At 40.8% G+C, this 14086-nt stretch overlaps 1 protein-coding gene across 4 annotated transcripts in view; it reads right to left on the reverse strand.

Moving 5' to 3' along the window:
* The window catches only part of MBOAT1 (membrane bound O-acyltransferase domain containing 1), a 56921-nt gene extending 51529 nt beyond the window's left edge, over nt 1–5392 (reverse strand). For all 4 annotated transcript variants that reach the window (XR_010432954.1, XR_010432957.1, XM_064665646.1 and 1 more), the window contains exon 1: nt 5237–5392. Coding sequence is in view for 2 of the 4 variants with exons in the window: in XM_064665646.1 (XP_064521716.1) it covers nt 5237–5326 (90 nt within the window). In the remaining 2 variants the exon portion in view is untranslated. The remainder of the gene's footprint in view (nt 1–5236) is intronic.
* Between the last annotated feature and the right edge of the window lie 8694 nt (nt 5393–14086).

The following is a 14086-nucleotide window of genomic DNA, read 5'->3' on the forward strand; positions in this document are numbered from 1 at the left end:
GGAAAGTGCTTAAAAGGGGGGAAATTGTAAGCAGCTGATTCCAGTTGCACTTTTGTCCCCTGCCAAATTAAAAATTTAATAGGACAGACTTTGTTTTCAAGGCATAAGAGATGTGGAAATATTTACACTCATAGTATCAAGACATCAGCCATGACTTTCAAGATGCAGTGCCCAACTGAGTGAGAACACGTTGAAAAAGGCAGCACATGTTTCCAAAGCAGAGGAAAATGTGTATTATTGCAATTGTTAGTAATAGCTGAACTGAAAAGGAAAAAATGCTTTGGAGACAGCCTTATTCTTTGGAATGTACTATACTTCTGTCCCAGTACTGTCTCCAGAAGATACAGAATTTGCTCTAAATGCACTATGAACTGCCCTGCTCACAGGCACCTCTTTAACTGGGGACCAAAGTGTTATGTCCTTCATGGCATTACAGTAAACCACTAATGGTTTCTTTTAAAGACAACAGTTTTACAAAATCTGGGTACTCAAAAGTCAGAAAATATCAAAATTAAAGTTGGTTTTGGCAACATAAGTAATATTTCTCTATAAATGTGTTTTAAGATGTTGATTTCAAATTTCATTTTTCCTTACTGTTTCTCAAATATGTAAAATTTACACAGCTTTATTTTTTGCAGTTGAGGGTGACAAGTACTGCTGCACTTTAAAATGAAAATGTAGAATTTTCAGTTGTAAAATGAGTGGCATTAGGAAATTGAAATGTAGCATAGTTGAACATGGACAGTTGTTGCCATTGCTTTAGAGCAGCTTTTTTTAGTTAAAAATCTGATACTAACCCCTCTTAAGTGTAATGAACTTCCATCTTCAGTTATCCCACTTCAGTCTGTAACAAACTACCTTTCTTTCTCAGCATTACATCTTCTAATGACTCAACTGACAACCACTAAAGGATCCTCGAAGTTCATAGCCTAAAGTTTGTTGAGTTCCTTGAAAGCTACTTTTTTATTTGGCTTTACACTGCCCAAAAAGTGGATTAGAAAAGTCATGCAAAGAGGCTTGAAACTAACAGATCTGCTGACTAGCTAAATCAGAAAGCGTAGAAGTGAAACTGAAGGCGGACAGCAAAAGAGTTGAAAAATGTGAAAGTTAACAAAACCATCCCTTATTTTGGGATCAGAATACATGTTTTTTGTAAAAGGAAAAAAAAAAAAGACACATATACTTTTTTCTTCTTTCTCTTTTTTTAAACCAGCATGCTTTGTGCAGAGAGTTATTCAAACTCAAGGAATGGTGGGAGGACATCTTTAATACTTGAACTATCACAAGACTCAGAGGCATGTCCCACACATGTCCCTCCACAGTTAGTGTTTTATTTAAACTTCTGCCAAAACATAAGTATGCAGATGACCTACAATGAAAGAATTAAAATGAAAAATAAGGCCTACAATCAGCAGCCAAAGCATTCAAAATTAAGTTTAAATGAACATTTTTTTCCTCTTTAGGGAAACATGGCTAGCCTCATCAATGAAAACACTGAAGTTAAAAGCCCTCTGATATAAACATGAGAAGACATTCATAAAGTTTTTGAGAGAGTCTCCCTGAACAGAGAACACATTTCCTTGAAAGTCCTCAAACTTGGTACTGTCCAACATAGGTCAGTGTAAGGCCTGTTAAAATGTAAGGTTTATTGTACAGCAGTTGACCATTTGCACTAGAGTTGCTACTTCTAGGACAATAGGAAACCTGGGATATAAAGAGTACTACAAAATAACCTTGAGCAGTGAAACTTTTTAATCACATCTTAACCCTTTGAACCTAAATTACTTCCAGAGATGCCTAGACCTTAGGAAGGTGTGGTAAAAATACATATGGATAAACAATTCCATTAAATTTACTTTTAATATAGCTTTAAATAATATATTTATTTCTTCACTGTATTTATACACACTCACACACTTTGTTTACATAAATTACACTATTAAAAGTTTAATGTTTAACTTCCCATATCTCACTGATTTATGGTAGAGGACTATATCTCAAAATTGATTATTTGGGGCATATATAACAAAAAATTGTATACTTTGCCAAAAGTCACTCTATAAGTGTACTGGGAGGGACGACATTCCAGCATCACTGATTTGGAGCATACGTGATAAGGAAATAAAAAACACCCCAAAACTCTTTTCCAAATGCTGCTGAAGGTATGTCATTGACATAGCCAGATATTTTTAGAACGCAAGTCAACTAAACTTCAAAGTCTGCTTTCCTGGGATATGAGAATGAATTGAACACACAGAGTCTTTTCATCCTCTTTCAAACTCATTAATCTTATTACCAAATATAGCACTTCTTAAAAAATAATATTTCAATGCTAAATTCAAAGATAAATCATCCATTAAAGAGACATGCAAATACACACTGAGAAATCAAGATTATTTTAGCATATAAAGCAGAAAACTCCACTATGTTTTCATGCAGTAAACTACTAAACAAAATGTGAACAGTCTGCCAAGGTACACAGTGCAGACAGGAACTGCTACCTCTGTAATTCTGTGCTGCTTTTAAACCTAAGTTGTAATTTTTTAAAATTAAGAAAACAACCAATGTGAAAAATTAAATTTTCATATTCATCCATGCTTCCCATAACGAGTGATCCAACAGCTGCTTCTTAGATGAGAAAACATTTTCCACCTACCACTACTACAGCTTTTCTGCCCCTGCTATGAAACGGTAACAATGACAACTTTCATTTTTCAGACCTTCAGCTCAATTTTTTTCTGGCCTTTTTCATAGACTGAAATCTCCCTCATAGCACAGTCCTCATGGAAAACCTATAAAAGAAGGGACAAGTCCTCTGTGCACTTAACACAGAGGTGGACACAGATGGCTTTCACATACCACAGTGACATAGAGGGTCTAAGTTCCACCTCTGCACCTTTGCCTCTTGCTCTCTTGGCATTTTTGAAGGTTCAGGGCCAGCCATGGGGAACTGCCAGCCACAAGGACCAGAGGGAGATCTGGACTGTCACCACCCAACAGGCTGAGCACAACAGTGCGAACACACAGTGACAAACCAGAGATACCTCCCCTGTTGCAGCCCAGCCACTGAGCAGAAGGCACAGAGCCTGTCAGCGTTACAATAAACCTGCCCCTGCTCCACGTGGGATTCATATCTAGTAAAACAGTCCTTCATATGCAGAGCGCCATTCTGCTTAGAGGAGCAAGTGAACTTTTCCCCCACAACAGAAATCCCTCTCTCATTCTAATGAGGAAGGTAACCCACCCACCTGGCAGAAAAGCTGTGTGAAAATGTTTTTATTTTGCTTCCAAGGGCATTAGCACTGCAGGTCAGAGTTGAGACTCATGACTTGAGGGGACAGTGGTAGCACAATGCTTCCATGCAGTGATCTGGGTATTTCCTATTCCAGGGCAGCAGAAATCTCTGATGCTTCGCATCGTGCAGCACGTTGCAGTAGGGCAAGAGGAGACGTTTTCAAATGATTGATAGCTACTAAGTAGGGTGGATTTTCAGGTGAGGAAAGCTGTTATTTCATCACGGCTGTGATGCAGTTCTGTGATAAACCCCAGCAAGGTGGGGCTCCTCCTGATGCATCACTGCTCCATGCTGCTGGAGCCAACAGGGTCGTTCGCAGGGACGGCACCTACACCTGTACACAAGCTCTCATAGCCCAGCCACACTGATGACCCCAGAGCACGTCCCCCCCGCTTACTGGTGTGGGCTCAAGGTGCAAATCACCAGATACAGAAGTGCCCACCATCAGCACCCATGAGACCAGGGCCCTGGGACAAACACAGCTTGTAACCAGATGTAGTGAAGCATCCTCAGACCCGGAAGAGTGCAAGGAGAATTTTCCCCATGGACAACATCATCTTTGTATCACCTTGGCTGAATGGAAGGGCAAGTTTTTGAAAGCTTAGAAAGAAAAACTGCAGTCTGTCAAGACTTCATTGTTTGGTGACTGAGTCATTCTAACACTATATGTACGCTGGGGCACCACAAAGAAGCTGCAACAGTAAGCGTTTGCTATTTCTGGTTTTTTTTGGTGTTCTCATATTCATCAATCATGGCATGGAACACCTCAAAAAAGAAGCTATTGCTACTCATTATTCTTCTTCTAAATTAATAGCATACACATAATTACAGGTCTTTATTGTTTAACTGTTTTAGCACTGAGCAACAGACCTCTTTTCTTGCATCAAAACCTGTTTCCTGTCAAAAAAGGGAAAACTGGCATGGTTAGATGAAGGGTTATAATCTGTAGAATTCCTTACTCAACTTGGAAAAAAAACCAGTAGTAAAAAACGACACCTAGCACCAGTCACTCTGCAAACAGAAGAAAGCAAATAAATTTCAATCTTCTGTTTGTTTTTTACCAAGCACACCTCTGCTGCCCTTGTTTCTTAGAGCACAGTTTAACCTCCTAGCAATTTGGTGGAGACTTGTTCTGGTTATCACAAACTTTCAGAGCTAACTTCCTCATCAGTGAAAGAATGCAGGAAGGCAGCAGGTGCATGCAGGCTTGAGGGACAATAAAAGGTGTTGGTGGGGGAGGGCAACGTTTTCTGCCTGTTAGGGGTCAGTTTAACTAGGAGACTATAAACAATTAGAAAACACCACCACAGCCAAAAATCTATTGTGCTGTTAGGGATTTAGTGCAAACTTGCTCGCCCGTAAGACTGCCTGTGTGTGTGTCTGTGTGTTTTGCCTATCTCCATACACACATTTTGCAATTCCATCAGGCACTTGGACTAGGCTGGAAGTGACTTCTGAGCCTGCCTTCCACAGTCCCGTTAGCCACAAAAACAGCGCCTGAACGTAAGGATTCCTTACAGGCCACCCCGGCCCGGTGGTTCCCAGAGGTGGGCCAGCACCCGAGCTCCTGAAGCATTCCAGACTGCCGCAGTCAGCCCAGCGCCGTGACTGACAGCATCCAGCAGCATCCAGCAGCGAATTCTTGCGAGAGTAGGAAAAGCGCCAGGCATTGCCGGGAAAAATGAAGGGCTTCCACGGTGACAGCAGCTCGCTCGCCCGCCCGCCCGGCAGAGCGGCACGGCTCGACCCGACCCCCGCCCAAACCCGCTCCCACCGCGGGGGACGGTGTCTCCGCGCTGCTCCCGAGGCCCTTAGGCAGACGCGCGGCGTGACAGCGACGGACCTCCCTCCTCTGCCAGACAGGATCCCCTGTTTCAAGACGGCCGTGGGATCCCCCCCCGCTCCCGCCGCTCGCCGGCGCGGCGCGGCTCGCAGGCTCACCTGGTCCAGCGGGATGCCCAGCAGCGTGCTCAGCGGGTGCAGCAAGGTGGAGCCGGTGGTGCGGTGCGGAGCGCCGGGCTGCTCGGCCATGCCGCATCCCCGCACGGCCCCGGCCCCCGCGCCCACCTGCGCGCCCCTCCCGTCCCGCCGCACCCGCTCCGCGCAGCCCCGGCCGGCACCGCCCCGCCGCGCCCGCTCCGCGCCGCGCCGGGGCCAAGGGGCGCTCCGCGGGGCGGGGCCGTCGCCGACGGCCGGGGCGGGCCGGGGCGGGCTCCGTGGGCGGGGAGCCCTCGCCATCCCCGGGGCTCCATCTGTCGCCTCCCGTCGCCCGTGGCACGGCAGGGTATCCACGCGCGGCGGCACCGGGACTGCCGTGGGCCCCGCGGGCTCGGCTCGGCAGGGTGCGCACCGACAGCCGCTGCCGCAGAGGGGTTTCCCCTGTCCCAGATTCTTGCCAAAAGCACAAACTTGTCCGGCACCCGCAGGGCCAAGGCGCCGGTTCACAGCTGCCCCAAGCAGAGGAGAGCTGGGGTGTCACAGCCAAACCAGTCCTATGAAGAAGGTTTTTTGCCTTTTTTTTTTTTATAATAATTATTACTTTTATTTTATTTTTTAATGTATTTATTTAACAATGAGACTTTTTTTTTTTCAGTCATTGCTCTTAGAAACACTAACGTTTTTAGTGAAGAACTACCGATTATCCGGACACAGCGATTTGCATTTGCTGGAGACAAATGCATGTGATTTGGGGAAATAGTGACTTTTCCTTCACAAGGCAAAAAAAAATGGGAAAAGGACTAGTGATCTTCTAAGTTATATCTTTATCTTGTAAGTGAAATATGGCCATTAAATAGGTGCTTCTGCCAAGTTCATCTTCTCTGCAGAAGCAGTGTTCTTGCGCTTGCCCCGGACAATGTAGTATTGTGTTGCAAGGAGAGCTCAGCAACGCTGCACAGCTTTCTGTTCGGCTCGCCCTGCTGGCATGCTCAGAACCTGAAATACACCACAGGGTCCTTGCAGGCTCAGTTACAGGCTCTTCAATAGGCTCTGTCATTTTCTCTTCTTCAACTAATTGCCAACTGTGGTAGCTGAAACTGTAGTAGTGGCTTAAAATGGTATCATGCCATGCTCAAAGTGCCCCGTTTACTCTGTACAGCAGAGTGCTGTGCTGGAAAACCCAGACAAAAACAGTTCAGTAGGGGAGGAGATTTACAGAAGCAACATTCTCTCAATAGTATCATTTTAGTGGTGCCAGTTTGAAAATATGTGAAAATATATACGTACACACCAGCACACACAAACTTTAAGTAGGGAAAGTAAGTGGTTTGGAAGAACCAGATAGCCATGCATAAGAGTTGTTAACTATTTCCATTATAAGTCGCTCTTTCCAGTTGTTTAAAATTTGCCAGCCTGAAATTATCTGGATGGAACTTTCCATGGTCTGTGTCCACCACAAGCAAGTTGCTTGTTGAGCTTTGGCTAAAAATGTTGACCTGCTTTTGGGAACAGAATAAAATATTACACACACCATGCTACAGATATTCGCAAAGCTTTTTTCACTGTGGAAATCTAGTACCTCTAGGATGGTGACTTCAAGTTTAGACACGGTAGTTTTTCTGAAATCAAGGAAATGCCTTTCCTTGTCTTTGTGAAACTACTCAAGAGTCATCAACTGCCAAAGTTGCAGATGGGATTAGCCATGTGGAGGCTCAAGGGATCAGCACATAACATTTCTAAAGCGTTCTTCTGCCCTTTACATTTCCTCCATGTGACTGGACTATATCTGCCACTGCAAGAGGAGAGTGGGATACCACACAGCTCCAGGCATAGGAACTGAGAAGAGCATGCCTGACTCTCTATATTCAGTACTCAGCCATCTGGGCTTTGTGCGGTGGTGAAAACAGCTGCTCCGGAAAACAGCTGGAAGGAGAAAAAGACAGATGGAGAAAGCCGGGCGCAAGAGCACAAGAAGGAGGAAGATGACAACTCTGAAGTGGGTTAGCACAAGAAGCTCGGTGAAGGGAACTGGAGGGAAGTTGGCTACAGATGCAGAGGAATAGAGCAATCCTTTTACTTTGTACTCTACTAGTTTCTAGCTATCAGGACTTCCAAGATGGAAATTTCATCTGGAATATCATGTTTAATAGCCTTTCATAAGCCTATTTTACCCTTCTAATATTTTTTAAATTAACTTATATTTTTGACCTCCACAGTATCCCATGGGTTCTGCTGTTTAATTATGTGCTGTATGAAAAAGTACTTCCTTTGGTTTGTTTTAAAGCAGCTGCCTTGTAATTTCATTGAGTTCTTGTGCTGTGAGAAATAAGTGAGTAATCATTGCTTAATCGCCTCCCCCATTCTATTCATAACTTCATATACCCTGAGTTGCCTCTTGTCCTCACTGAGGAGTCTAGTTAATCTCTCATTGTATGAAAGTCATGGGTATCTTTGTTCTTCCTTTTCACATTTTCCTGTTTCTATTTTTTGAAAGGAAGAGACTATAGTTTTGTGGTAACATAATGTGTTGTTCTGTATTCCTTTACCAAGAATTGCTAACATCATCCTCGTGACTTCAAAGACTATTTTCTCAAAAGTAGTAGGTAATTTGCAGCCTAATGTGTATGTATAATCAAGATTTGCTTTTTCCTGTTTACATTTATCAGTATTAAATTTTAACAGTCTTTAAATTGCACCACATATAACACTGTAAAATCTGTTGCAACTCTATAATGAAGTTTCGATTATACTGAATTATTTCATATCCATGCTAACTTGGTCTTCTTATGTTCTTTCCAAAAACTTAATGTGTTCAACAAGACAGATTTCTTTGGATCAATTTTCAATGAGACACTTATTCTCATCCTGTATTTATTTCTTTTTAACAGCTAGAAGTCCAGGAGGGAGTATTTCCTATGATCCCGTGATTATTGTATTTCTTTGGGCGAGAAACCTTAGCCTTTCTTGTATCTGAAAATACAAATATACTTTCTTGACAGGATCACCCTTAGTGTTTAGAGAAATCTAATAGATCAAGGATGTATAACTTCTGTGCAATGGCTATAGTTTCCCCATTATACAATAGTTTCCTGTGAAGACAATAGTCTTCAATGCTTAAAAGACTTACAGATATCAATAAGAGTAATTAAAAAGCTTAAACTAAATTCTAGTACAGTCTAATATTATCATTTTCTTTCATGGGAACATGAAATCCCTATGAGCGTTTTTCAGCTTTTAAAATGTTTCCTCCTCTGTTTTCTTGTAAGAAAGACAAGATATATTTCTTCAGAAGAGCAAATTAGACTTTGTGGAAAGAGAGATATAACTATTTTATCGTTCACCTTACAACACTGACAACATGAATTTTGTATCAGGCTCTTTTATTAAGACAAACTAGTTTACACCTAACAAATAATTCTGGTGTTAAAGTAGAAATTAAACAAGAAACATAGGTGGTCTTGCTAACAGTTTTTCTGTCTGGATCTGCGGTGTGTGATGTCTTAGTTCAGTTCTAATTGAGAAATACATTATTTTTCTAAGCTTATATAATGTTATTTTATAAGCTTATATGTAACACTTCTGTAGGCTTTTTAATACTTATTTTCTTGTTTTGGTTTTATTTTTTTTAATAACTTGCTAACAAAGAGAACTAGCATACAGATATTCCTGTGTTTTCCTTCATATCAAGACCTGTTTGATGTTAAATTTATATTTGGGTGACTGACCTTATAAACCTGGTAGTTTTGCAGCTGATAGGATTCTCCCATAACTAAAACTTCGAAAAAAACCCAAAAAGACTTGGTAGGTTTTGTGTTGCAACTGTGAAAGAAAATATGCTGGCTATGTAGCTGTTACACACTTAGTAACAACACAGTTAAACTTGCCATGGGTTTTTATGTCATCATTCACGTTAGGACTGGGTTATTGGTATGTATGTACTTTTCAGGTGATACTCATAAAATAACATGAGTTTTATGTGTTCACTGGCAATTCTTGAGAAAGGTGTTTCCCTGCTGAAATTCCTAATTTCAGCAAAGCATTAAAACACATGCTTAAATCCCATAGGACCACAGTTGTCATTAAATTTTATCTAATGCTTTAGTGCCTTGACATATCAGAGTGAAAATAAGCTCAGTTTATGGAAAAAAATTGATGAAAATATGGAAAATATAATCCTTGCTCAGTCTTATCTAAAGTAAAGTGAAATAAAACTGTGTGCAGAAGAATAAAAAAGTAAGTGTGAGTATTCTGATTACTTGCAAATACAGGGAAAGTATTGTTGCCTGGGTATTTTGATTCATTACCCTGAAGGTACATTAAGACAACTGCTGGATAATAAATGTAAGTACAAAATGAAGTACCTTGAGGAAGGGTGTATTTATTAAGTAGTTCCAATCAGAATGATTGAATGAGATGCACTCAAGGATGTTTTGTTTTGAGTGATTGACGTCCTTCAATCTAAGTTTTAATCAAAAAAAGTTGTGGACATGACAATAGGTGTTGAAGCTGTCTGCTATCTATAGATTATTGTGCCTGTGCATATTTGTATGCATAAACTTACAGATGTGTGAATGTTGTAATTGAAGGCTTTTGCTGTGTGCTCACACATACTGCACACATAAATCATGTACATATTAGTAATTTAATCTTCTTGTATTGTTAGTGACAGAGAAAATGTTATTGGTTGTTGCTGAAATTTGCTATAATTATACAAGAAAATATATCTATATGTGATAATAACCTCATAAAAAGGGTGACATATGCTATGGGTACAATTTGGTGCTTTGCTGAACCAAACTCAGATTTCTTGAAGCCCTGAAGTAAAATGGAAATAGCAGCTTAAAATTCACTGGGAGCTACAGGAGCCATAAGGAAGTGGACAGCATTTGGAAAATTCGAGAAAGTCTTTACTACAACAAGTCTTTACCACAAGTCTTTACTACAACACGTGATGCCAAAACATTGAAAGGTCTTTAATGTTAACTACAGCGCAGGGAACATCTGATCTAAACAAAGGGGTATTTTGAAAAAGTAGGCAGACTTCCAACAACCTCTGTGGTTACAAGGAATGCCCTTAAATGTTCATATTTTTCTTGCAGTCACCTACATCTGTGCTCTAATATTTGCAATTTTATAAATTAATCCCTACTTTCATTCAACTTTTCCCTTCTCCTCAGTGGGACAGAAATTTAATTAAAAATGCACATTTTCTTAGTTGAGAACTCCTACTCTTAAATCTTAAAAAGGTTTCAGAAATCTCTTCTTTGGAATAAACTAACAGTAAACTAATTCTCTATAAAGCAATTAACAGTTGTATATCAAGAACATGTAGTTTCATTATTAAGGTTCATAGATTTTCAAAGATTTTCAAAGTTTTATGCATACTATTTATACTGTGAACTCTCTGAGTAGTGTCAACAATCTAGATCCCAGCTTTTGTACCAGCACTGATATGCATGTGCAGCAGGACAAGCTCCTAATCCAAAACTCCTCTGTAGAATAATTTTTGAACTAATTTACTTTTTCCAAACTCCAAAATAAAATATGAAAATTTTTTTGGAGGCTAAATTCCTCTCCTGAACACCCGGGTTACAGCATCAACACTGGTGATTTCCAGGAAAGTGGTTCTGCTATGTTCCAGGCTTTCAGGTGGGCAAAAAAAGCACCAGCTAGGTGCATTTACAGTACAGCCAGTTGCTTGTGCTATGCTTTGGAAGATGGATAGTTCTGCATCTCTCTGATGCAGAACTCTCCACCTACCACCAAAACTGTGGTGAAGATTTCCTCCCTTTTAACTACTCTCTGACAACTCTTCCCCAGGGAAAGCCTTTCCTCTGTCACTGGGGGGCAGAGTTTGTGGTGAGTATATTATCAGTATGTATCTTTCTATAAACCTCAACTGAAAACTAAAGTATATGTCTCTCTCCAAATGTGCTGGGGGGAGATGAAGATGAGCGAGCCAGGCTCTTGTCCAGAGTGCCTGCTGAGAGCACCAGAGGCAACAGGCACAAATTAGAAAACAGGGAGAGAAAGTAAAACACAAAGAGAGAAAACCCCCTCACCTTGAGGAGGAAGGCCAGCAGCAGCATAGGTTGGCTTTGCAGGTCTACTGGTGCACCAGGGTCCAGTGTCTCCTTCAGCTCCTGAAGGACTTGTCCCGCTGACAGCTCAGTGGAAGATCCCCGCTGTCCTTGCTGCAGGATGTCCAGGAGCTCCTGCAGGAGAGGCAGGAGAGTTGTTTGGCTGAAGAAGCAAGCAGTGGCAGTAGCCAGAGCTCCCTCATGCTGCAAAGGACCTGGGACCAAAAGCGTGTTCTAGGGGTGAAGAGCCCAATCCCCCATCCCCCAACCTCCATACATAGCAACCCTGCAGAGCAGCCAGAGGAAGGGAGAGCCAGGGCTCCCTGTTCCCAGGCTGCCTTACTTACATGGGCAGGGCAGCACACCATCCTCCTCACAGAGGGCTGCCAAGGGCTGACCTAAGAGAGCCCTGCTGCAGCCGGAGCCCATCTGGCCTGGGAACTGGGCAGCAGCCATGGGGCTCCACTGCAGAACAAAAGACCAGGGCAGCCCCTTCCTCCTCCTGCTGTTGCTGCCCATCTCTCCTGCTGCAAAGGAGCACTCGCTATTATCAAAAAGGAATGTTGCCTGCTGAAGGAGTCTTCAGAGATCATAGTATAATGACTTTTAATATTTTCAAATAATAGTGAATTAGAATGTGGATATGTTGGTGCAAAAATAAAGACAATAGGAGGCAATGAATAGAGGTTTGCATATACTTCATAGCTGGTGATTCATTCTACTAACATGAGGCCTTCTGTGTGTAGACTTGAGACAATTTTGCCATCTAGTTTCTTTTCCTACTGCTCAGAGGGATCTCTTGACTTCAGTAAAATCAGTGGTCATAAGGCAGGCACATGCAACTATAGGAGGATTCTTTTTCCATTTACTAGTGAATTGAAAAGAAGATGATTTATATTGGATCTTTTTGGGAGCTCTACTACTCTTCATTTAGGAACATTTTGAGCTGTAGAAGACTGTGTAATACAGCTTGAAAGTAAAAACTTGGAAGGGCATTTTGTGATGTACAGAATGAGAAATTGAAAAAATCGAAGTTTAATAAGAATTTCTCATAGATAATATGAAAAAAAAAAGGTTCATGTAAATATTTCAGAATCCAGACAGTAACTATCAGACACATGGAGATTTCAGTTCAACTACATTTCATGAAATCAAGAGAGAGGTTTTATAAAGAAAATAGGAGATGTCTAGGAGTGTTAAAATAACAATGTTTGTACTCTTAAGAAAGGGTTTGCATAATAGTTGTTTAAATGCAAATCATAGTGCATTAAGATTTTTGATAATAACATTCCTTCAAAATTCCAGGTTTAAGTTTACTAGGCACCATCAGTGTATCTAGTATAACTCTTCTTATCTGTGTCAAATGAAAAGAGAACACGAAGATAATTTAATACAGAGTGACTTTTCAGCTTCTTCAAATTGTAGCTCACTGGCGGCATTGTTTTTTAGTATCATCCCAGTCTTCACAGTGATAGTCTCTTAGAGTTTGTTCTCTGCTACCATCTAGAGGGGTAACTGTACAGCACAGAGAAAAACAACTTTCTAGAAAGTTGGATAAATAGCTCCAATTTCTCATATCACTTTTTTCCCCACAAATCCTGTTGGCAATAAATACAATAGGTGTGGAAAAAAAGATGATGAAACCAGTTAGGACTTACAGTTAGCAGAAAATTATTTTATTGCTTTGAAAGCTGTAGGTGTATTACTACAATTTTATATAAAAAAAATTAACTTGGTATAAGGAAACAAGCTCTTTGCACTATAGTTAAAAGTCTCATGAAAAAGATTCAATTAAGTTGCAGCAATCATTCAGTACCAGAGAAGGGATTTAGAGAGCCAAGGTCTACAAAGTTTTTTGTCCACTGCTGCTATCAAGTAACACTGTTAGATAAATCCACTGCTCAGCAACACGTATAGCCTGAATAAAATACCTAGTAACAGTAGTGCTAACTGAACACTTTGTCCCTCAGTAGACTGTTAAAGAGGTCTAACTGTGTACACTACTCTTATATGTGTATGGTTTGAAGCTGATGAGTGTCATTTAAGGTGACCAATATATTAATTATGTAACTACAAGAAATTCTGGATTGTAAAGATTTTCTAATATTTTTTTCATAGAAATTACATTTTTCTACTTGAAATTGGTACTTCATTACTCTGTTTAACTGAACACCTGTAGAGACATGGTTAACACATGCTCAACTAAAATCTCATCCACCCTCTCGCTGCTCTTGTTGTAATTACTGAAACTTTTTTTCCTGCAGCATTGGCAAATTTACATTTTTCCGATCAGAGTGTGACTGCAAAGTCTATTTCCCAACTTCTCCTTTTTGAACATGTCACTCTTATTTTTGCCTATTCTGTTTTGCTCTGTCTTGTGTCACTCTTCCTTTTCTAGGTTCCCTTTGTCTATTCATCCACCCTAAGACAAGCGTTAGCCCTTATGTTAGATTTTCAAACGAGCACTCTTGGGTTTTCTTCTGAACTTGCTGTTTTACAATTAGGAGTTGACCCTAATAACCATGCAAGATTAATATACTATACTCTTTTTAATTACTTCTTAAAACTTTTTTTTTTCTTATTGTTTCAAGGGGGAGGGGGAAATGCTTTCCTAATGAAAGCTTGTCAACAGAGAGTTGTTATGCTGAGATCACAGCACAGTCACTGATTAGTGCTGTCTTATTGTTTCCTTGGCCTTCTATGCCAGCTGGTCTATATCCAGCTTTGAATCCTGCCTCCTACTTAGATCATTAGCCCCTTCAGCCGGAGCCGC

Source organism: Pseudopipra pipra, chromosome 1 (assembly GCF_036250125.1).
Source record: "Pseudopipra pipra isolate bDixPip1 chromosome 1, bDixPip1.hap1, whole genome shotgun sequence".
Lineage (NCBI taxonomy): Eukaryota > Metazoa > Chordata > Aves > Passeriformes > Pipridae > Pseudopipra > Pseudopipra pipra.